Source organism: Protopterus annectens, chromosome 1.part0 (assembly GCF_019279795.1).
Source record: "Protopterus annectens isolate FY-2018-M chromosome 1.part0, PAN1.0, whole genome shotgun sequence".
In the NCBI taxonomy this organism is placed as follows: domain Eukaryota; kingdom Metazoa; phylum Chordata; order Ceratodontiformes; family Protopteridae; genus Protopterus; species Protopterus annectens.
In genome coordinates this window covers 708,440,271-708,465,937 of record NC_056725.1, presented here as the reverse complement: position 1 = coordinate 708,465,937, position 25,667 = coordinate 708,440,271, and the positions used below count along the sequence as shown (strand labels likewise).

Sequence of the window (25,667 nt, the reverse complement as noted above, 5' to 3'; positions counted from 1 at the left end):
AATCCTTCAGAAAATGCACGTTTACACAAACCCTGTTATGCACAACCTGGTTGCACGAGTAATTTTTGGGCCTTCGTTCCACTTTTATAGTTATGGTTTTGTCCAAATTTCTTGACATATATTTTCTTTTCAGTCCAAAAACTCGTGCTAATGGCCAACCTGTCACTGCATCAACTTTACAAGTTTGCGAGAGCAACATTTACAAACTGTCACTGTTTTTCGGCCTTTGTCCCAATTTTATTAATGACTTTGCCCATATTTCTTGCTGTAAGAGGTTAAGAAGTAGATGAAAAGCATCAATTAATATAATACAAAAACATCTAACTGTATAATATTTAGATGACATAGCTCCATAAATAAAATAGAGAAAATTAACTTTTCTCGCAACTCCAACTCAGACTTTCAGTTGCATGTGCGAATCATCTTACTTAAATAAAAGGTTAATCGTTTCTTACTTAGATGAAAAGATCGATTAATATAACACAAAAATTTGTATATTTTTAAGTAAAACCGATCGGTGAAAATAATAGAGAAAATTACTTTTTCTCGCAATTCTGTAATAGACTTCGAGTGAGTAAAGTAAAGCAAACCCTTAAACCACAAGTGTGAAACGGCTAGCCCTGCCCCTTTCCCAACACGGTAACACCGCCCCTTTCCGCCCCGTGACGTCGGATGTGACGTAGGCAAGGTTCCTTCAGCCGAGGGAATGTAGCTGCGACCCGGAAAAAAGGTAAAATATGAACTTAAGGGTTGGACACTTCTGGTTTAGGGGATGGTTTTGCTACACTTAAGCAAATGTATGGCTTTTCCCTTAAATAATGTTGCTGAAATCTTTAAAGGCCAAAGTTGATATAATTAATTGCTGGAAGTATGGGATCCGACTTCAGGTATCGCTGAGAACTCTTCTAGAATAATGATGTGTGGCTTGCTTCTTAATGTTATACCGCTGAAATCTTGTAGAGAAAATGCAGAAAAAGTAATATGGAAGTAATTCCTTGCAGAAATATGCAGCTAAATAGATGCAGTAACCACCTCACATCTCCAGGGTCAGTAGTGTAGTAATTGGCATATCCTCAGACCAGTACATAAGAGAGGATGAACAGAGGCTTTTGGAGTTGCAAGTCAGGCAGAAGGCATTGTATAGTTTGGATATGGTCTGCTGAAGTAAATGGCTCATTAAAGAAATTTATTTAAGGAAAGGGTTCGACTACATCACTGAACAGTTGGTAAGTGGGTGAATAAAAATACCCTGTTTGTGTTTTCACAGATTTGATACAGACAGATTGTGGCCTTCAGGCTGCAAGTTGGGTAGGTTAGCTGTACGAGTAATGCAGCTCCTTTTTGACTTAAAGTTTGGCCCAGGTGTGAAGGCTGCCAGCCTAGCCAGATAGAATTGTGCAGCTGATTCTGTCATTTGTACATATAAATGTTGAAATACAGGCTTGTGTTCTTAAATGCAACAATATGCTGTGAAATGTTGAACTTAAAACAATGTAGCAGCGTTACCCTCTGCTGTAAAGAAAGCTAAGTCAAGCTTTTCTTCTATGTCCTTTGAAGTTATAATTACTTCATGGCTGTCCTTTGAAGTTAAAGATTCAGAGTCATCCCGTCTGGGCTAGCACATTCTTTCTATTGTTTTAACTTGAGGAATAATTACTAGAGTTTACATGTGGAATGTCTTTTATTGTTGTTGTTTCCTGCGGCTGCAAGATAAAAGAATGTCAGCCTGGGAACACCAGGAAAGTGTAAAAAAATGATGTAATGTTTATCAGAACTGCAATAGCAACATAAGCAGAGAGAATCACAAAGCATTAAGCATTTTTGTCTTTATCATCCAACTCAGTGCTGCGTGTTGTCTTACGTAAGTTATCTTAGACTTGTGTTTTCTTTTAGAAATAGCTAGGGGCTAGAAATATTAGAATGTGTTTTTCTGTGATGTCAGCTGTACTACTGATTTATTTTAAGTATTTCTGTGTGATCTCTGAACTGTTCTGACTAGCACTGTGTAGTAGAAAGTATTGTCTTCTGGTTTTAATTATTATTAAATATTTTAAAATCTTAACTGTGGCTGGTTTGTGGAGAGATAAGTTAAGCTCTAGAGTACATTGCATATTTATAGAGTTTACTGTCCAAGTCACTCCAAATAAGCCTTGACTGATTAGTCACACTTGCCAATTGGATAATAATATTGCAGAGTAATAATTGGACACCCTTTTTAAGGGCCTTTGGGTAGCTGATGATATTAGCTGGGTGGTGGCAAGTGATTAATACTGTATAGTCTGGATAAAAGGGGCACAGCAGGAGAAACTGTGCCAGCCTTCCCCAGAAATGTCTGTGCAGTTGTATAAACTCTTATCTCAAAGTGTGTGTTTATCAGCTACTTGGGCAGGGACACGAAGCAGTGGGTGGACAGACAGGGTGCTGGAGGTTTTATCTTGCCCAGCTAGCCTGAGATATGGACCCTATAGCTGTGCCAGTGGGGAGTCCTATTGGGGGACCTGGAGAGCAAGGGAGCGACCAGCCCTGGACTGACTGTGATCTGTATGTGCTCTTAAGGGAAATTGCACCTTGCTGTGTATTTATCCTTTCCTCGTATATGAGATGCTCTCTCTGTTGTTAGTGGTGAGGATTGAGGCTCCTTGATTGCTGGGCCAGGGCATGGTCGTCACACCAGGTTATGATTTATTGTTAATGTAATTTATTATAGCTGTTTTTCCAGTGATTTTTGTGAATATATGCAAGTGTGTGTTGTATGTATTTATAGGACTGTAATTGTAATGTGTTGAAGTTTTTACTTCAGGACTCCACTCCTAAATGAGTTTTGCCAGTTTGAATGATGCCCTTCATATGGTTCAGTGCAGCAGTAGCCTAATCTATGTGGGTTATATCCTACTAAGTGTATAACAGTAAGACAGCTTCCAAAGCTTCAGGGCACCTCCCACACACTCAAGCAGTTAGTGTTTGCTGAGCAGACTAAAAGTCAGACTTTGTTGCCAAGTCCTTCCAAAGCTTTCTTGCTGTTGAGAGCATCCTTTTTGCAGGCTTTTTGAGGATATTGTCAGCTAAACCGGTTCCACTGCTGGGGAAGATGAGTACCCTGCTGGAAAGAAACTTCATTTTTTATGACTGAAAACTTACTTTTTCTGTGAAACATAATTAAGCTGGGGAAAATAGTTTTTAAAGACTGTCATGTGACTTGTTCACTTTTAAACGGGAGCATTAATATTTTACTTAAGTGATAAAAGCCTCTCTCTCTCTCTCTCTCTCTCTCTGTCTTGGCAGGAAAGATCTGAAGGGTGTGAACTCCAAACTTGTCTTTTAGTCAGATCAGCTTGATCTGCCTGACAGTTTGCATGTGTAGAAGGTGCCGTGAAGCTTTGTAAATTGGCCAGCAGTTATGTCCTTGGCAGGACATAACCCATATAGCTAAGGATACTACAGCAGGGATCCATTTCGTAGGTTCATAGGTGTGTACTAGGCTAATGGCCCTGGAGCCTTTACAAGCCTAGCCCATAGGGTGACCGAGGCATCGTGCCACCTGAGCTTAGTTTCTAGTGCCTCTGTCGAGTAGAGCCACTGGAATGATCCCTGAGGTGAATTTTCTATTTCCCATCCACTCATCAAGATCTCCCTTGAAAAGGTCCAGTGAGGTGCTCTGCTTGACATGTATGGGAAGTCTATTCCAGAGCATGGACAGTCTCTGGGTTATGAATCTGTCCCTCCCGCGTGTTCTGTTGATTGTGGTATTGAGGTTGAGGTGTCTGGAGCGTGTGGTGCGGAGGGATTGGGATTTCTTTAGATGTAGCATTTCTAACAGAGCTGGGTCAGACATGGCTTTGTAAGTCAAGCAGAGATCGCTTTTAAGTAGGTGATATGAGACGGAGAATAGTTGGAGTTTTTTGAGTCTGTCCATTTGAACAACTACTATTATGGTAAGTTTACTTGTACAGCTGTATGTTCTTTTCCTAACATTGTCCTTTTCAGGTAGCCTGCCTCCCTCTAAAAGCTTTGCCACCCATACCTGACTAATTGTTGGGGCATGTAGAACATGCCCTAAAAGTTTGGAAGCTGGATGTGTGTTGTATCCTTAGCAGGATATAACCCATATAGTTAGAGCTGCTGCAGCAGTGTACTGTTATGGTAAGTTTACTTCACAAATGTAAAACTGACCAACCTTGCGTTGTTACGCCTGTACAGAGTTTAACTAGCTGAGCCTTTACTGCACTTTCTCTGTTTCTGAAGATATGGATATTTCTTTCTTTTTCAATAATTGCCAGTTGGCTGAGCTGTGTTTGAAAAATTTCTGCTAATATCAGCCCACATTCCTGGTTAAGATAAGACTTTCCAGTAAATTTCTAGTAAATCATGAATTCTGGCTGTATGAACCCTATTTTTTTAAACAGTTACATTCTGCAACTCCACTGTTGGCTGGAGAAAAGAATTTTAAAACTTTCACTTTTTAATTTTTTTTGAAGGAAACTCGCAGTTTGCTGTTACTTTGATTTTTGGAAGTTGTGACTGATATGCTAATCCACCATGGCAATGTGGTCACGCGCTGCAGTGCTAAAACTTTATCGTTCTTTGCTGCGTGAGGGGCGTCAACTTAAGTACACTGACCGTGAGTTTTACCTCTCCTTCGTCCAGCGTGAGTTCCGTAAAAACAAGGATCTGATTCGACCTGAAGACAAGGAAAGGCAACTGGAAAAAGGGATGTTCTTACTTCAGAATAAGTTGGGAGGCCTTGTATAAAACAAGAGTTATTCCTTTTGAAAAATAAAGCCAGGAGAGAGAGAGAAGGCTGGAGTGTTTAAGTGACATTTTTGAAAAGCAATCAACACTGTCATTAGTTCAGCATATAAGGAGGTAAGTAGCTTTTTGTTTTATTTGCTTTAATGTAATTTTTTTTCTGCACTGTTGCTGTTGTGACAATGGGTTATTTACCCTTGGGCGTAAGTTGGAGTGTGTAGGTTGGGAACAGTTTGCTGCTGAGTGGGTGCGATATCTGTCTTTTTTTTTTTTTTTCCCCTTTGGTAAGATATGGAACACTTTTTTTTTTTTTGCCTAGAAAGTATTTTGTACTATTTGTAACTGTCCTGTCACAGAGGACCATATGGGGTGGCAGTACTTGGCCTGTAATTCTTTGCATTGCCAACCATTTGCTCAGTCTTGTATGTGGACTGGCTTAGACTGTTTTCACTATGGCTTGGTCCCAGGTGTTGCTGTTGTAAATTAAGGCAGTGTAGTGTACCTGTAGAAGATCATGTGTTTACAGATTGTGTGAAGGTGTAGGGCATGGTCAGTGTGTGTATAAGATGACTGACCTGCTGGCCGATTTGAGTAAAAGAGCTGGCACAGTAGGGAGGAAAATAGGTAGAGGAAGGTTAAGCAGAACGGAAACATTGGGTGATGCTTAGTGCAAAAAAAAAAAAAAAATATATATATATATATATATATATATATATATATATATATATTGTGTGTGTGTGTGTGTGTGTGTGTATAGATATATATATATATATATATATATATATATATATATATATATATTCTCTTTTCTTAAATGATTTGGAGTGGTAAACCATTTGGGTATCTGCATGTATTAAAAAAATTGCAGGTTACTACAGCGTTTTTTTAATTGCACTGTGCTGTGGAGAAGGACTAAGGTGATCTGCTTTAATGTACAAGAGCAAACAGTATTGTCTAGTAGTGAATGGTACTGGGTGGTTTTACTGGCTAATGGTGGTGTATATTGCCAGTTTGGAAGCTTACAGATTAAAGTTGGCAGTAGAAATACTGTTTGATAGAAGGCACTTAAGGCTAGGACAGTTATAGCTTGAGGTAAAATTTTCAGCACACTATCCATGGACTCTTAACACGTGAACTGTTGCATCAAATTTTGTGCAGCTCTGATCCAGAACACAGTTTAAGCAAATGACATTTACAAATGGATTTATGCACACAGTGTGATAGAAGTGTCTATAAACTGAATATCCTTAAAAATTATTTTATTTATTTGGCATTTGTTGACCGGGTTGGTTCCATCTGGGCTAAGGCCCTTTTTCAGTGGAGACCCGGGGAGAAAAGCTCCATAATTACAAAAATATGTACATTTTCCAAGAAAAAAAATTTTTGCTGATACATGAAGAGTATATAACAATGGACAGCGAGTATGCAATAACAATACAGATTACAGATGATCTACACTGATGGCTTAGTTATGTATACTGAGGTAGGTAGACTAGGAGAGATTGAATTTAAAGTAGAAAGAAACAGTGGGGAGTGTTTGGGTAGCAGTAAAAAAGAGAGATATAAGAAAAAACATTTAAATTCCACACACAAAAAGTATTTCTTCACAACAGTCATTTGCTTAAAATGGGGAATTCAACATTTTTAACAAATATGCATAATTCTGCAATGTTAAATTCAGATTTTCGGTGTACGGTTTATGGACCAATGCCACTTTGACCATAATATTGAATTTGTGCCACTCTGATCCAAAATGTGACTTATGAAAATGTAAAACAACATTTTTGGATTAAATTTTGTAGCAACACATAGTAGTTTCATAGAAGGTTCCGTACAGGTGTTGCCTGTCTAAAAGTGCTTTAAGCCTTTTTGGTGTGCATGGTATAGGTATTTCAAAACAAACAAACCATGTATAAAATGCTCAAATCAGTGTGGCATAAAGCCACCACAAACTGTTAACAAACCAAGGGAAAATAAGAAACCAAGTATTTGTGAGAATGTGTATAGCTTTGATTTTAATTCCCATAACAGTCATGTATAGTGACAACCAAAATGTAAACCAATTTCAGTGCAACAGTATCTTCGTCAGTACATATTCAACAACATTTTTAGGAAATCCATTTGGTATAGGTTGCAATAAAACATCATATATGATATAGTGATGTGGGAGATGCAAGTCTTTGGCAGTTTAATAAGAGGCAGAGGGAAAAAATCGAAGGTATTTCTAGCAGCAATAGTAATACATAAGTTATTCATACTACCTGTTTATAAAGTAGTAAAAGCAGTAATTGATCAATATATGGCAAAGTATAATGAATACAGTAGAGAAATCTAAACAAATCCATTTATCTGTAGCTAAAGATTCATGTGCATCTAATGGGTAGTGCTGATGGTTTTAATGATATTAAAAATGTATCAACTGCATCCAAATACCTCCACATTTTGGTGTGGCATCAGCAGCTGTTTAAAGACGCTGGTAGCTGATATCACACTGATAAGCTTAAAGTTTATTATGGAATCTAAAGTACATAAACCTAATAGTTTTTTTCTTACACACTGGATAAATTACAGAAGTATACAATGAGGAATTGATACCATTGATTCAGACTTTGTCGTATTTATACGATTGTCAAACTTACTACAACTCGAGGACTCTTCATGTAGTTTGAATCCACTAGAATCTCTCCTTATCTGGATCAGTTTGTTTAAAACCTTACATTTAACCAAACTTGATGTCAAGAAAAAGGTGCTGCAATAGTTGTATCTTTTGCACCAGTTTACACTGACCTTTCTGTGGGGTATATTGAGGATATGTTGATATGACCCTTATCTATATGCCAGGGTCAAGTGACATAGTTAATTGTTGACTCTTGTTGATCTGCAGCTGCTAGAAAACTCATTTAATTTGACATCCTTGATTGAAGCAAATGTGGGCTTGAATTTGTGATGGACTGTTAGCAAACATCCATCCCATTTTTTGGTTCTAGTAACTTGAATTGATGGTGTCCTGGGTGTGCAACTGTATTGTGTAAACTTTTTTATATGTTTATATATATATATATATATATATATATATATAATATAAAGTTCTCTTATCGACCTGATATCAGTAGTCTTCATTGGGATATGGCCAGTAGATGCCAACATAGGGGTTACAAGTTGGGGAATATTTTGAAGGCAACAGTGTTCCTATATTTCAAAATCTTGTACATAAATATTGGGGCATATTTCAGACTGACAAAGATGTAGATATAATTCTGAATAGATGTTTTTCTTGGGGGCAAAAAGCATGAACCTAACGCAGTGTTTGAGTGGTAAAAGAGGAGTTGATGATATTGTCTCTAAATGCCAAAGTAATATACAGTGCATTGCTTTAAAGGGATGTTGTCCTTGAAGACAGTACACCATTTTGCAAGCCAAAGCCAAGTTCCACAACAGCATACTCTAAATCCAAAAATGCAAAATAAATGCTGCAAGGGTAAATCCAAACCTTTTAAATGTCTTAAAACCAGAAGTCTTGGCGCTTTCGTTCACCACCTTTGAACATCAGAAACTGGGTAAAAATGAACTAAGTCCCCTTATACAACCTTTTGAAAATTGTGCCAAAAATTTCAGAGTGACATACGTCAAATAAACGTACACAAACCCATCACTTTAAAACACAGACCATTCAGTGATGTAAAAATTACAACTGTGAATTGAAATAACATCTTATTTAAAATCGAGCTTAAAAAAGTTGTAAAAATCAAAATACATTTATGAAATGCAAGGTGCTCTGATCTTTAGAGCAGGTTTCAGAGAAACCCCATTGTTGATGCCAGGCAGGCTAGTGGCATTCAACAAAATTTGCCAATAAAACACACTTTTTTTCTAGGAGAGATCCCCAGTCATCACCCCTAGGTTGCAATTCCACCTTTTCGAGTACAGAGAAGGAAAATTTCTTTAAGTCGTTGCGTCTTATACTATGTTGAAAAAGGGTATTACACTGTTGAGACCTTCTTATAGCATAAGTATGTTGATAAATACAGGACCCAAGGGCACTAATGGTCTTTTCTATGTAGAAGGCAGGACAGGAGGAACAAAAGGCAATACAAACCACCCCCTTGTTGTTGCAGTCATATCTGCTTTTAACAGTAATCCAATTCAGAAAGCCAAACACCTGAAAACTGCTTTTACTAATTTATCTAGTGCAAATATTGTCTGTTGTTGCTGTTTGATATAAGTTTAATTTTTTTTCTGTATGTTAAACTGCCAGTGACTTGCAGGTGCCACATCACTGGATCATTTTTTTACACTTTTGTTAGTCTATAAAGTAAAGTAAAACTCTTGTCATTCAAATCATACAACCATAAAGTGAGCAGCTGAATGAAATTAAGTTCCTTTTAAGCTAATGATAAACAACCCAGACCATTACAACAAGAACACAAGCACATAAATCACATGTAAACACACAACACAAGAGTTCCAGCCAACCGAAGCTCCATCACTGCACCAGCAAGTCCATTCCAGTTCCACCAGTCCAACAAATCAGGCATTCAAAGTCTGAATCAGCACACATCCAAGAAGTCTGGTCTCCACCATCTGCCCTCAACCAGGTCAGTGACCATAGTCTCTACGTTTCCAGTCTGAATCCACCATAGTCTCCGCCAGCAACTGTCCAGTTCCACCTTCACAATCCACGGGTGTCCGGCACAACACCCTCTGACACCATCCAGTACCTGGTCTCCACCATCAGCTCCTCCCGGCACGCCTCTCCACATACAGGCCTGAACAGCCATGGCCAGGCCAATCACTCCAGCCATTCCCACCACCCCAAGATATCACAGTTAATCCTGAACAGTCCAACCGATCCATCAATACTGTGGCTGCCTCTTTCCATACTCGGCCACCAGCAGCTCTCCATCAATACTGTGGCTGCCTCTTTCCATACTCAGCCCACTATATCACTGCTTTGGGAATTAAAATCCATACATTCTCACATTGAGACTTTATTTCCTCTTGGTGTGCTGACATTTAGTCTTGATCATGGTACAGCTATTACCATACATGCAGGGATTGTAAGTCACTGTCCATTCTAGCTTATGCCTCATGATACCCCAGGTATGTTAATGGGATCATAGAAGGTTATTAGGCTAATGGCCCTGCCTTACAGGCCTGGCCAGAGTTGCCACAATTGTAGGTGGTTACGTCTCCGAGCAAGAACTTCAGCAAAGAATAGGGGAATGGAATGCAAAACTAAAGGCACTTGGGATGAAACTAAGCACAGCCAAGACAGTGGTAATGCCAGCAAACTGGGGAAATCGAAAGATGTTGAGAATTGAGATAGAAGGGAAGTTAGTGCAACAGGTAAGTGGCTTCACGTATCTGGGAAGGGTTGTTGAGGGGAAGGGAAGTCTGAATGAATAAGTCAAAGCTAGAATCTGAGGGGCTGCAGCCAACTGGCATAGTCTCAGGTGTAGTCTATGACAGAAGAATGCTAAAGAAGCTGAAAAGTAAGGTGTACACGACAGTGGTGTGACTAGTATTACTGTATGGTACAGAAACCTGGGCAGTAAAGGCTGAGCAGATTAAGCTAGAGATGATGGAAATTAAGTGCCTGAGAAAGGTGGTAGGATGCACACTGGGACAGACGAAGAAATGAGGACACAGAGCAGAAGCCGAAGTAGCTCCAATTGCAGAAAAGATCAAAGAACAGATTACAGTGGTTCGGACATGTGCAGGAAGCAGAAGACAATCTGGTAAAGATGATTTGGAACAGACAGGAAGAAGGTAAGAAGACATGAGGGCTTCCAGCAAAGAGATGGATGGATTGTGTGAAAAGATCCGTGACAGTCGGGCATAAGTGATAAAGAATTCAGGAGTGCAGCACTGATTCGAGAGAGAGAGAGATGGTGACAGTTAGTGATACACCGACCCTATGTAGAAAATGGGAGAAAAGGTGGCTGATGATGAGGTGAATGAAGTTTACAGAGGTAAGGATTTGTGGTAGTTAGCAAACACACACACTGTCCAGAGGGACATGGGAGCCACTCCAGCAGTGAATTTGTGGTCACCCATCCATTTGATCTAGGTTGCATTTGAGGAGGGTCAGGGGAGGCACTGTTTCACATGAATTTGAAGCTTATTCCAGAGAAGTGGCAGTCTCTGGGAGATGCGTCTCTTGTCCAGTATGCCCTGTTAATGTCAGAGGCTAGGTTAAGATCCCTGGAGCAAGTGACCCTCATGCAGTTTGATTTACGAAGGTGTGTCATTTCCATCAGGGCCAGGTGAGAGACTGTCCTGTAAGCCAGGCACAGGCCACCCCTTAGCAATCTGTAAGAGAAAGAATACTGTGACAAGGCTTTTGGTCTTTCAACGTAAGACTTGTTTTATGTACTGTGTAATTTCTTGGTGAGAAACCTCTGTGGTCTGTACCAATTGTTACATTTGTCTGGTGAGGTACATGCAAAAGGGAGCATTGTACTCTATATCATTGGCATGTAGAGGGCCAAGTAGAATGGAATTGTGTAGCATCCTTAGATCTAGATGCGATGTCTTCATTTATAAGATGTGCCACATGGAAGGATTTCCTTACTACTGTGGATACTTGGTGGTCAGATTGCTGTCAACTTGAGTACCCAGGGAACGTACCACTGGATCTACAGTTAGTGGAGTTCTGTCTATAATAAAATTAGCAGGGATGTCATTTTTTCCCAATGCCTTTTTGCATTTAACTTTAATCCGTGGCAGTAGCATTGGCACCAATTCTTTGTTTGCATTAACCCTGTCTGCAGTGCATTGACATCCATTGGGGGACTCTGTGGTTGCTCCCAGTTTGTAGTTGTCAGTGAACTTGGTCAGCCACAGGCCATCCACGTTTGTCTGGACGTCTGGGAAATAAATTCCAAACAGTAAGGGGCCCAGCACAGAGCCCTATGGTATGCCACTGGTGGCTGGTCTTTTCTAGAGGTGAAATCACCCACTTTGGCAGTATGTGCCTTGTCAGTGAGCCAGTTGGCTACCTGTCTGGTAATGTAGGGATTAAATCTCAACTGGCAGAGTTTCTCTATAATATCTGATAGTGGGATTGTGTCACATTCCTTGACTAGGTTAAGATAGGTGGTATATACTGTCTTTCCCTCATCCAGGGCCTTTATGACTTTCTCAAAGAAGTCAGCCTTGTTTAATAGGCGTGATCTACATTTAATGAATCTGAACTGGGTTAGGTCCAGAGTTTGGTGATTTTCTATGTTTTTAAGAGCCATAATTCTTTCCATGGCCTTTCAGATCAGGCTAGTCAAGCTTATGGGCCTATTAATTCCAAGGGTCTGTTGATGGCCCCCCTTTGTACAGAGGGATTACTGTTGCTGTCCCCTATTCCACTGGAACATAGCCAGTTCACAGGCTGTGGTTAAACAGGGATCCAAGTAAATCTGCTAGGTTATGTGTTTGTTGTTTAAAAGGCAACCTGGGATGTCTGTTCCCATTGATGCTGTATTTTTTTGCTTTGGGAGCGTCAAGATGACCTGCTGTCTTGAAGTAATTGGCTGAAGAATGGTGGCAGGTATACTTTGGGGGATGATGGAGTGGATAGGGGGGTGAAATTTGCTCCAAATCTGTCAGCTAGCAGGTTGCATATTATCTTTGGTTGAGTTTGGGTGGTGCCATCCACAACCAGTTTAGTGCATAGCTGGGTATTCCCTTTTAGATTTCACTGTGACCTGGTAATCTGTTTGGGTACAGCCAGTTCTGTACAACTGCTTAAATGGTTATACAGGGCATTGGTGTACACCTCTGCATAGGCGTCTGTGTTATCTGTGTTCGAGGGGGCTTTGAAACTTATACCATCACTTAAGAGGTAGTTTGTCTTTTAAACTTTAAGCATTTTTGTGCTTGATGGGGTATCTGGACTTTATAATTACATCGAACAAGACTGATATTTGGTCTGATCTTACGGGGGGGGGGGTTTGGTTCTCTCCCATGTTTTTAGTGAGTACCATGTCTAAGACGTGAGAGACTTGTGGATGTGCTGACTAGCTGTTCCAGACAGAGCATTTGCATTGACAAAGTCCAAGAACTTCTGAGCCAGCATGTTTGTCAGACAGAGCATTTGCATTGACAAAGTCCAAGAACTTCTGAGCCAGCATGTTTGTGGTTGCATATGTTTCCCATTTGTTAGTAAGATAATTAAAATCCTCATGAATAAGGTGCTGGGCTATATGGTAAGTGACTCCACTAAGTCCAGGTATGCTTTTGCTGTATCACTGTAGGGGACCTATAGGTAGCTGTGACATGGTGGGGCTTTGCCTGTAGTTAATTGACTCTCTGCAGCTACTCCATGTCCATACTGTTTGACCAGTCCTGAGGTGCACTTGTCCTCATTACAGCCGAGTGCCCCTCCAGGCGTTTCTGCAGTTAACTCCTTCTGCTCCGCTAGGCATCAGATATTACTTGTTCATACTTGCATTAATAATTCCAAAACCACGCTGCATACAAGGTATCAGAATATTTATCTTGAAGCCTACATGATGGCAAACACAATTGTATTGATATTTGACCTCTGTCATTGAGTATTTGTTAGAACTGTAAGGTAATAACTTCATTTTTTAAAGGCTCAAGCCACACCCACTAGGAGTTAAAGGTACACACTCAAAAGAGTTTTACTGGAGCTAATGAAGATGTGTCTACTTCCTCTTGTGGTTCTTTCATACTCAGTTTGTGGTCTGAACATATGGAAGGCATTGTAACCCTGCACGGTAAGGGGTACTTTCTGCACCTTTGAACCATGTCTTAGTGACTGCACAGACGTCGGCATCTTCCAAAGTCAGGAGCACTTCCAGGGTGTGCAGTTTCTTGCTTGGATTCCTAGCATTAAGTAGCAGTACCATGAGTTTATCTAGAGAGGGATTTGATATGTTGGGAAGTTATTTTGACACTGCCCAAAATGGCACAATAGGGGTGGCTGATGCCTTTGCCATTGTCCAAAAGCCTAGAGGTTATAGGTGCAGACCATATCTGGCAAAGCAGAATGGCCTGTCTACCAGATCTTCCCAGGCTGACAGATATTAGATCCCCTTGGACTGACAATAGAAGCTAAGCCAGTTGTTAGTCAATCATTTTTTGTTTGTATTGTGACATCATCCTTGGAGAAGGTAGAATGCTGCTTAAGGCTAGGCTTATACTTGCCTGGGACACACAGTCTGAGAGCTCAGTCCTATGTCTCTTCATATAGTCCACTGATGTACGTCTGAAGTCATTCACCCTTGCATGGACTGTGACTTGAGTCATACCAGTACTTGTGGTTGAGTGACTTGTATGCTTGATTGACTTGACAGATCATGGCACCTGACAGGCGGTAACCGTAGTGCGCAGCTGTCCAGCCTGGTGAGGGGAACATCTGTGGGTCTCATGGTGGAGTTCCCTATGACAATACATTAGGTTTTGTGGCATTACTTGTTATGGGCTTATTTGTTGAGACAGTGGTGAGTGTGTTGTGTTGTGGTTTGCTTTTTATATCATTGTAACTGGTTTCCTTTTGGGAGGCCTCTGATCTTTTTGTAAGTTACTAGTGAGTTCCTTCCCATATGTGGATTTATGTGAGGTGTCCTTATTTAGTGTAGAAAGTGTGTGTATGCTGACATCCTGTTTGGCATTCGACTTGCCCTTATCTAAGAATTTTGTCTCCAATTTCATAGTGTAACGAAGTCTCTCACATAAAGTAATTGTTTGTTTTAGGAGTAAGTATGATAATGTCTTCAGTATAGATGTATGTATTCATAGTGTTACACACACGTGTTTGTGTGAGAAATGCACATGTTTACATATCTAAATATAATGTGTGTGTACGGAAACACTTTATAACCTTGAATTACTGAAATGTCGAATTTCAGTATCTCGAGACTATAAAGTCGAATGTTAAAAATAGTGAAAGGTCATAATTGCAAACTCGAATATGTCGAATTCGCGGTTATGACCTTACGCTACGTAATGTCCGGGATTCTGTTTTGATGGTGCACGGTGCCTTGTGTGGATGTAGGTGTTATGTCAGGTAAGTGTTTTCTAAGGGTTTTGAGTGGGAGTTAGAGTGTGTGTGTGTGTGTGTGTGTGTGTGCTGATGTGTTTGATGTGTGTGTGAGGGGTCGGAGAATGTGCGTGTGTGAGTTGGCTTTTGTTTTGTGTTTGTGCGATCTCAGAGTTAGTATATATAAGTTGGGGGGTGGGGTGCAGGGGGGCTTGCCCCCTGCTTATGTGTGTATGAGTTGTGTATGCGTGTCGTTTTGTTTGTTTATGTTGTGATGTGGGTGTTGTGTATGTGTGGTATAGTGTGCGGTGTTTTCCGTGTTGTGAATTTCGCGTTTTTTTGTGTCTGTGTTTTGTGGATTCGGTTTTATAGTCTTGAGATACTGAAATTCGATATTTCAGTATTTCAAGGTTATAAAGTGAATCCATGTGTACATATACGTACACACAAATTAACCTTAGACCCTAAAAGTCTGAATCTATAGTTTGATTACATCATTGTAACAAAAGTATACTAACCAGTCCAGACCATGCTTCCCTATAGACTGTCATCGTCATCATCATCTTCTTTCGGCTGTTCCCGTTAGGGGTAGCCACAGCGGATCATCTGTTTCCATTTCTTCATCTGCAAACATCATAGTCCATGGTGACTCCTGTTTGATCTCATCTGTCAACCTGTCCATCACCATTGCAAATAAGAAAGGGCTCAGAGCTGATCCATGATGTAATCCCACCTCCACCTTAAACACATCTGTCACTCCCACCGCAGACCTCACTGCTGTCACACTACCGTTGTACATATCCTGTACCACTCTTGCATACTTCTCTGACACTCCGACTTCCTCATACATTACCACAACTCCTCTCTAGGCACCCTGTCATATGCTTTTTCCAAGTCTACAAAAACACAATGCAACTCCTTCTGACCTTCTCTGTACTTAACCTAGCTTCCACTACTCTTTCCTATAACTTCATGCTGTGACTGATCAGTTTAATCCCTCTGTACAGCTCAGCACATCACCCTTATTCTTAAAAATCAGTACCAAAACGCTTTTTCTCCATTCCTCAGGCATCCTCTCAAGTTAAGCAATCTGGTTAGAAACTCCACTGCCATTTCACCTAAACACCTCCATGCTTCCACAGGTATGTCATCTGGACCAACAGCCTTTCCATTCTTCTTCCTCTTCATAGCTATCCTTACTTCCTCCTTGCTAATCCATTGTACTTCATGATTCACTATCCCCACATCATCCAACCTTCTCTCCCTATCATTCTCTTCATTCATCAACCCCTCAGTACTCTTTCCATCTCCTCAACACACTCTCCTCGCTTGTGAGTAAGTTTCCTTCATTATCCTTTATCACCTTTACCTGCTGCACATCTTTCCTAGCTCGGTCCCTCTGTCTAGCCAATCGGTACAGGTCTTTTACTCCCTCCGTGTGTCCAACCTTTCATACAACTCTTCATATGCCTTATCCTTAGCCTTTGCCACCTCTCTCTTTGCCATGCACCTCATCTCTTTTTATACTCCTGTCTACTTTCTTTATCTCTCTGACAGTCCCACTTCTTCTTTGCCAACCTCTTTCTCTGTATACTCTCCTGTACTTCCTCATTCCACCACCATGTCTCCTTGTCGTCCTTCCTCTGTCCAGATGTCATACCAAGCACTTTTCTAGCCATCTCCCTTACTAGCTCTGCTGTAGTTACCCAGCTATTTGGTAACTTTTCACTGCCACCCAGTGCCTGTCTTAACTCTTCCCTCAACTTCACCTCGCCTCACAATTACCCTTTTTCAATTTCCACCGTTTGATCCTTGGTGCTGCCCTTACACTCCTCCTCCTCCTCTTCTTGATCACCAACCTCCTGCTACAGACCACCATCCTATGCTGCCTAACTACACTTTCCCCAGTCGCCGCTTTACAGTCCACAATCTCTTTCAAACTGGTCCTCCTACATAAGATATAATCCACCTGTGTGCATCTTCCTCCACTCTTGTATGTCACCCTATGCTCCTCCCTCTTTACATATTCACCACAGCCATGTCCATCCTTTTCACAAAAAACACTACCATCTGACCACCTGCATTCCTTTGCTTAACACCATACATACCCATCACTTCCTCATCCCCTCTGTTCCCTTCACCACCATGTCCATTGAAATCTGCTCCAATCGCCACTCTCTCACCCTTGGGTACAGTCCTCACCACTTCATCCAACTCAATCCAGAATTTTTCTTTTCTCATCTGTCACACACCCAACTTGTGGAGCATATGCACTAACATTCATCATTACACCATCAATTTCCAGCTTCATAAACATCACTCTATCCAGCACTCTTCACCTCCAAAACACTCTTAGCATACTGTTCCTTCATGATAACACTTATGCCATTTCTCCACCCATCCACACCATGATAAAACCATTCAAACCCACCTCCGATAACACCTAGCCTTGCTCCCCTTCCATCTTGTCTCTTGAGCACACAATATACCGACCTTCCTTCTGTCCATCATATCGGCTGGCTCTCTCCCTATACTAGTCATACTGCCAACATTCAAAGTTCTGACCCTCACTACCACAGTCCCAGCCTTTCTCCTCCTTCGCCAAACAGTAGCCCAATGTCTGCCAGCACCCTGTTGGAGAACAGTACTGGTGGCGTTGTTAACCCGGCTTGACCGATCCGGTATGTAAATATTCCCTATAGATTGTAATGGAAGTAATTATGATAGGACATCAAACTAAATGTAAAACACTTCAAATGATGATGGCTGTACCCTAGATAACCCCAAAACGGAGCTCTAGATTACTATAACAAGTTGCTGTTTTTCTTGCTCGTTCTTAACTGGGTTGCCTGCTGTATGGTGGTTTGCACATTCTCCCCATGTCTGTACATCTATTACCTTGGTGCTACAACTTCTTTCCAACATTCCAGTGATGTGTTGTGGGTGTAGAGGTGAACATCGAAATGTCTGTTTGCATGCCATGTTTGTGTGGGCCATGTGATAGGGCAGTACTCCATTCAGGATGAGCTTTTATGGCCTGTGCCCACAAAGTGCTGCATTAGGCCCTGGCTTTCCTGTGACAGTGTACTGGATTAATCATGTAGTCAGATTGTGAAGCACACAAAAAGGGGCTATCTCTCTTACAGCCCAAAGTACACACTCCCAACCAGTCGGCATACATCCCTACATAACTCCAACAAGAAAGGTAATGCTTAAATACAGCCTAAAAACACAATAGGTCAGACTGCAGATGTTGTATTCGATTTTTAATGTTTGAGTACAATGCCCCGTTCGGAATGTATCTGACCAGACACCTGCTGCAGCTTGAAAGGCCCCAAAAGTTCCTCACCAAAAGGATAAAGGGTCTCAAAAATATGTGTTATGCTGCCCGACTGAAAGAACTCCAGCTCTATTCAGTCTCATACCGCTTGCTCAGAGGTGACCTGTGCCTGACATATAAGGCCATGTCAAACCCAGATTTGATGAATATGCTTCACCTCAAAAAATCTAGATCCTCAGAACCACAAGGGTGGGAGACTTAAACCTTGACACGGTTATAAATAGAATGTGCTGGAGGGACAGATTCATCACCCAGAGACTCCCTATGCTGTGGAACAAAATCCTGGTACATGTGAGGCAGAGCACCTCTCTGGCCTTGTTCAAGAGGAATCTTGACCAATGGATGGGAGATCGCAGATATACCCCAGGGATTACTTCAGTGTCACTGCTTGACAGAGGCCCAGCAAAATGATAGGCATAGTTTTTATTCAAACTAAAGGGGTGGCGAAAGCCACATAACTATGGGCTAGGCTTATAAATGCCCTTGGACAGATAGCCTAGTATGAACCTATAATATACTCTAATACAAAATATAGATACTGCAAAAACAGAGTTATCCAGGTTTAAATTTTTCTTAGTATTTAGTGGAGTTTTTTATCTTGGAAACTTGACCTAAGATAATTTGATATTTGCATACTCTGCCCTTTTGGAAAAAGTCCAAAACTGCGTCTGTTGAAATGAATGGAAAGAGAAATTGATTAAAAAATTAAATGGCGATTCTGATTGCCCATGACTTTTACGTTTTAATGGACAATTTCAGGCCAGTAAAGCCAAACCCCACTAGCTATGGATAATGATAATGGACATCAGCTGGGTATAACAACCCTGTTTCTTATGCTTAGTCAAACACTCTGCTTGTGCTATGCTGACGAGGTCATAACCAGGCGGAAATATGTATATCCATAGCTAGTGGGATTTGGCTTTATTGGCCTGAAATTGTCCATTAAAACAACTTCAAACGTAAAAGTCATGGGCAATCAGAATCGCCATATAGCTGAAATACCTGATGTTCATAAGGGTAATTTGCATATGTCCCATTTGCCTCAATTGCAGGAGGTTTGGGAGGTCACTCATTGGAAGTTCTAGCTTGGCTGGAGTTTTCATTTAGTTTTTACTGATTTTGTTTTTTCAGTGTGACCTTCTTACTCTGTTTTAATTAAAAAAATTAAATGGAATATTTGGTTTAATAAATGAATAAATGCCTAGTACTGGTAGGGTATGGGAACTCTATCTGTTTCCAGGTTGTATAGTATCTATATTTATCTACAGTTATCCTAACATTGTATCTCCGATAAAGGCCATGGTAAATGCATCCCATCTTTTGCATTTGGTAGATAATATAACCAAAAGAGATGCATGTTTATCAGCTTTTGTTTGTATACTTTGTCAGAGGTGTCAAAATCCTTCCAAACCTGACATTTGTTCTAGTAACAAAACAAAACCAAAAAAAAAAAACTAAAGTAAATGTTGTACAAACTGTGCACAATTTACATATCCCCAGGATACCCCACCCCACTTAAAACAACCCCCCTCCAACCCATGCCTACACTTCACTTAAAAGGGCCTGCTAAATAAACCCATTGAATTGCAGGCTGAAATTTATTTTCATATAAAATAGCACTATTGTCTTGCAGTAGATGGTGGGGGTTGGAAAGATTCACAAAAGGAGTCATGTCCAACTAACTCCATTCTGTTAACCCTTTATTTGTTTGAACTGAAGTTTAAAAAAAAGTAATAAGGATTGCGATCGGGTTGCCAAGCATAACCTGCTTATGTGTTCAAAACATAGATGCCAAGAAATACGAAAGATGAATCTTGGCTTCAATGTTAAAAACACACAATACAGGGTTATGATTTATGAGACAGTTATTTCTTTGTAGCGCATGGCACTTTATCTGCTCCATGTGCTATTGGGTACCAGTGAAAAAAATCGCTAAGCAGTAAAGCACTTGGTGGGCACTGTCAGGCCGTGTAATGCAGTCTATTATATTTACTACACTTACCTTTCAGGCCTCTCTGCTGTCTAGATTTCTGTAGAATGTCAAGATTATTGTTTCAGATTTCTGGCCCATTCCTCATAAAAGCTGTGGTGTATGTTGTTTTTAAACAAACCACTGAGGACTGAAGTCACAAAATCAGATTATGTAGGTAATTTTTAGCAACTTTCTGAGGTGGTGGTTATTTTATTTTTTAACAGGAATTTAAGAACATGTTAAAGGTACAGACAGCATTCAGACAAATGTTCTGTTCTGCCGCGGTCGTTTGCTAGTCAGTGCAGGCAGAGTTTACTCCTGAGCGCTAGAACCAACTTTAACTTTGGGGGGGGTACTTGAACATTGATCAACTTCAAAGGTCCAGCATCAAATCGTACTGAATGATTCCATTTCAACTTTTATGCACTGCTCTGTAGATGAAAGTACATATCATACATACTGTCTTGCAAGTAAAATAGCAGTAATCCATGGCTGCGTGTGGGTAATGCTGGATTTACCCACAGTTGGCATGGCTGAGTGACCAAACAAAGCCAACCAGGAGTAAAACCAGCATTACCCACACCCAGCTGTGGGTTATTTCTGTTATAAAGTGACATTATTTATGAAAAAAGTTATTCTTAAATAATGTCCTTGTGTAAGGGCACCGTGGTGCTCTTCTGCATTTTTTCCCCAGTAGCCTAGTACCAACCTATGAAAGTTCCAGGATATTGGCCCTAGGGCTTATACAAGCCTAGCCATAACAATTCTGTGGGTATTTCTTCCCTGGACCCCCTGTCTAGCAGGGTTACTGACGTGATCCCAGGGGTGAATTTCCTATCTCTCATCCAGTCGTCAAGGTTCCTTTTGAAGAGTGCCAAGAAGGTGCTCTGCCTGACATGTATGGGCAGTCTATTCCAGAGTAGGGGGAGTTTCTGGGTCAGGAACCTAGCCCTCCAGTATGTTTTGTTCATTGTGATGACAAGGTTTAGATCCCTGGAGCATGTGGCTCTGAGGGATTGGGATTTCTTTAAGTGGAGCACGTCCATCAGCCCAGGGTTTGACATGGCCTTGTATGTTGAGCAGAGATCGCCCCTGAGTAGACAATATGCCACAGGGTATAGCTGAAGTTTTTTTAGATGGTCAGTATAGGACATCTGCTTTAGGCCTGTGATTATTTTAGTGAGTTATTTCTGTGGCCTTTCCACCTGTTGCAGATGTCTTGTGAGGTACATACCAAACGGGGCATTGTACTCTATAATGAGTCTGAGGGATGAGTACAGTGGGATAATGACAACCTTTTTTCTTGATGAAAAGCCCCTCGTTATGAGGTGTGCCACATAGAACGATTTCCTGACTGTTGTGGTGATGTGGTTATCGAAGGTGAGACCGCTGTCCACCTGTGCCCCTAAGTCTCTCATCACACTTTCGGTGTTTAGTGTACAGCCACCTTTGTGGTAATTCATGGGTACATGTTTTTTCCCCAACGGGAATAACTGTACATTTCATGGCATTAAGCTTGAGCCCATGGCTCTGGCACCAAGCATCTCTTTCTGTAAGGCCCTTTTATAGAATATCCACATCATTTGGGGATTCAATAATGGCTCCCAGTTTGCAGTCATCTGCGAACTTTGTTAGCCAGAGTCCCTTGGTTTTGGCCTGTACTTCCGATAAGTAGATGTCAAACAAGAGCGGTCCCAGGACTGAACCCTTAGGTACTTTCGTTCCCACGCTTATGTAGTACATGAGTAACCATTGTTATTTCCATTGTGTGCATGTTGAGAGGTATTTTTGAAGAAAATAGTCAGAGATGATGTAAAAAAAAGCCATTCTTATTTTCAATGTGTACAGGGTGGTGGTGCTGCGGTAGTGTTGTCGCCTCGCAGCAAGACGTTGCCCCGTTTGATTCTCAACTAGAGCGTCTTCTTTGTGGAGACATGCGTGAATGGGCTTGCCTTCGTTGAAGGTTATGCGGCAGAGCTGGCAACTCGGTATGTAAAAATCCACTGCCAATCATTAGCGGACCGGAGTTTTGCTGTGGCGACCCCTAACCAGGATAAGCTGAAAGAGACAACAACATGTTGAGATATATTTTTGGAGAAAGGTCAGAGATGTTAAAAGAAAAAAAAAACAGGCTGTGTGTGAAACTGTGATTGTTTTGAATAGGCCAAATGAAACTGTCCTTGTTAAAGGGTTTCTTAGAGCTGTGATCACTTGCTCTTTTCCTTGGTAGGCACAACACCCTTACTTCTGTAACTGTTTTGCTGGACTTGCTCAGGCAGACACAGTGCAAGATGCAAATGGACAGAGAACAACTGAACTTGAGACTTGAGTGCTCCTCCAGATTCTGTAGACATTTGACAAAAAGAAATGACGCATTCCTTAATTTTAAAACAAGGAAAACCTAATTCAGCATTACTTCTACAAGTTTCACAAACAGCAAGATAAGCAGCAAAACAAAGCAGAAATGCAAGGAAAATCTGGTACATTATGCAAAACTAAAGATCTGTACCTCATTTTCCTTATATTTCTGTCCTCTCTCTTGTACCTGTAAACTGGATTGTGAATTTTGTACCTTTTGTAGTCTTAGCTGAAGAAAACTGAAAAATTGTAGTATATGTGTATGCTCAATTTACAATGGGAATGCTGGTTGGGCTGACTGGTCAGCTTACTCATTTTTGAATGTTAATGGATAGTCATTGTATAAAATAATTTAAAAATAGATTTCAAAAATTTGTTAGTCACTTGTGATTACTTCTTGAATGGTGTTACATTTTACAAGGCGCATTCAGTAGTAATATGATGTCATTTGGTGTGCCCTTCCTTTGTTTGGAGGTGTGTGTGTGTGTGTGTGTGTGTGTGTGTGTGTGTGTGTGTGTGTGTGTGTGTGTGTGTGTGTGTGTGTGTGTGTGTGGAATGGGAAAGATTTGTGGGCAGACATCTAAATGATGCAAAACTAAAAATCACATTCTGTTCATGGACTTCACATTCAAACCTACAATTATCTGTGCGATGGTGTGAGCAAAAAAGTATGGGGAGTTTATTTAATTTTTTTTTTTTTGTATACACATGTTTGGTGTATGTAAACATACAGTACTGTAACTCGTTTGTCATGTTTTTTTTCAGCTTGATCGAGTGTTACTGCAACATAAAACTGTGAATGAGTTTAACTATCACAGCATTTACTCCTGTCTCAACAGTAGCAGCTGTGCATTTGCTGTTGCTTCCTCTGGCTTTCTCACCCTCTGTCTCATTTTTTACATCCAAATCAGCACCGTAGTAAAAGCTACACTTGCTGGCACTGATCTGTGAGCAAGCTAGAAATGCACGTGCCTATGCAGTGTTTTTAAATTAAATTTTTCTTAAAATTGACCATAATGGGATGTTACTGTTGCATCCTAAATACTTGTCTTTGTGATGGACAAGCAGCATTGGATTTTGAATATCGTAACGTAGTTGTAGTTCTGTATGCACTGCAGTAAAATAATTGCTTGCAGTGGTGATGCATCTGAGTAAGACAACAGAGAACAAGGAAGATGTAGATTTTGTAGCACCTTCACAGCACCAGACATTTTCTTGTTTACTAGACCAAGTATTCCATCTAATATGCATGTAATACTCATCTGTTTGTTTGTTTTAGATCAGTGATGATCAGTGATTCATACTATCTCTTTTTTCAGGCTCTTTCCATGTATAATCACACACAAAATACATTGCAGTAAAAGTTCTAAGATCACACGCAGAAAAATAAAAAGTAATGACTGCATAACTTTTACACAGTTTATGAAGCAATGACATATACCGGGTTTATTATGCAAGTTTTCATAGGTTATGGGAGAGAGAGAGTACAGTGTCCAGTTCAGAAGTGCAGACGTGATTGTGAGCCTTGAGGCAGTATAGAGCCTTAAGACATTAAATGGTATTTGAGGATTTGTTTGCATTGTATAGGTCTTGTGCTGCTTGGTTGCAGAGCTAGTGTAAAAGGTGTTTAACGATGGTGAGGAGATTGGCAATAGTGGAGAAAGTGTGAATGGGTTGTGTACCAGTTTGTCTTAGGGGTGTTGTGGATATTGGTGATTATTTATGCTGCATTATTGCCCCTCAGAAGTAGCTTTGGGTCAGTTTTGGGTTTTGTTGGCAGTGGTAATGGAAGTTTTTTTTTTTTTTTTCCTCGTTATATCTTTTGGTTGAGTTTTTTTTTTTTTATGGATTTGGAAAATGTTCCCCAGAGTTCTGATCCTACAACAGAGGTGTGGTTGTTGCACTTTTGTGTGTGTAGAGAGAATGGGCATAATGTAGTTGTGGTTGTGATACAAGATAAAAAAGCCTTTCTTTTATGGTAAATTTATGTATGAGTAAGGTCTGTGAAGTTTTGGTTTAGCAGTTTAAATAGTAGTCAGCCAGGTCTACCCTTTGTACTGGAAGTTAATTGGCTGGTGCTATGAGAGGAAGCAGCATATTGCTGTAGGTTGCTTGGAGGTATTCAAGTTTTTAGGCAACAGCTACTATTTGAAGGCTATATTCTTGTTGGTCCTGAGGATTCTCCACCAGTGAAGTCCTAAAGTGCAACATTTTCCAGGCCCAGAAGAGGGTTTCTTGTATTTTTGCTCATGATGTCCTTCAAGGATGCATCTGCAGTCATCACATATGGGTTGTCCTGCCTTAGGCAGCCCTTCGGTCGGCCGGATTCCAAAGTCTGGGTCCGGCGTTGGCTGATGTCGCACTTTCCCAGATGTCAGAGCGCCTGGGGTATAAAAGCATCAGCCAATGCCATCTTCCTCAGTCTTTCTTGCCGCGTGGTGCCCGAAGCAGAAGCAGTTCGCAAGTGCCGGTCGGCCAGCTCTTGTAATTCAGCTACCGAAGACATCAAAAAGCTAAGTACCCCGTTGGGGACTCTCTCTTGCCTCAGCCGATGTCAGATAAAGTTAATAATTGTTTAACTTGTGGGAAACAAATACCTCATAAGGATTTCCACTCTTACTGCCTACCCTGTCTAGGCCTAGACCACGACGTCTCGGCCTGTTCAGCCTGTGCTTCCTTCAACCGACGCACTCTTAGACGTCGGGCGGAGTTTGCAGAGGAATTTTTTGGGGCTAGTTTTTCGTATAAGATGCCGTCGGAGACTCCGACTTCTCATTTAGTTAAACGGAAGGACAAGGACCGACGGTTTCGGCTGAAACCACGGCCAGGCCTACTGCGAGTGTCTCTGTCTCGGCTGAAACAGAGTCCTTTGTACTTCCAATTACCGAAACCGCTCAACTGACTACCTCGGTCCCGGAGGCCCCGGCTGAGTCTGTTATTGAATTTCCAACAGAAACTGGTGTCCTGGAACCTTCCGACACCATTCCTTTAGCCAAATCTACACCAGCACGTGGTGCATCCATGTCCATTAAGGCATTCTCCAGGGCTAAAGCTGCTAAACTCTCAAAAGCTTTGCCTCCCAAGGTTATCCCTCAGGGACCCTCTACTGGTCCACAGATTCTAAGCTTAGCAGATGATCTTATCTCCTTAATTAGGGGCTCTCAACCTCCTCCAGACAAAAGGCCCAGGGTTGAGCCCTCTGATCCCCACTCCTCAGATGAGGCCTCTGATGGCTCTACTCTCTCGGAACT

General features: G+C 41.0%; 1 protein-coding gene across 3 annotated transcripts; it reads left to right on the top strand.

The window, feature by feature from the left end:
* Window positions 1-642: 642 nt before the first annotated feature.
* LOC122794217 (MIEF1 upstream open reading frame protein-like) lies at window positions 643-4,751 on the top strand. Of its 3 annotated transcripts, none has more exons than XM_044062442.1 (2): window positions 643-730; window positions 4,476-4,751. In XM_044062442.1, exon 2 carries the CDS (start codon window positions 4,537-4,539, stop codon window positions 4,747-4,749), a length of 213 nt encoding a protein of 70 aa, XP_043918377.1. In that variant the 5' UTR covers window positions 643-730; window positions 4,476-4,536; the 3' UTR covers window positions 4,750-4,751. The 3 variants fall into 3 exon arrangements, with proteins under 3 accessions (XP_043918377.1, XP_043918385.1, XP_043918393.1); XM_044062450.1 differs by lacking the exon at window positions 643-730 and adding an exon at window positions 738-887; XM_044062458.1 differs by lacking the exon at window positions 643-730 and adding an exon at window positions 895-1,226.
* The last annotated feature ends 20,916 nt before the right edge of the window (window positions 4,752-25,667 follow it).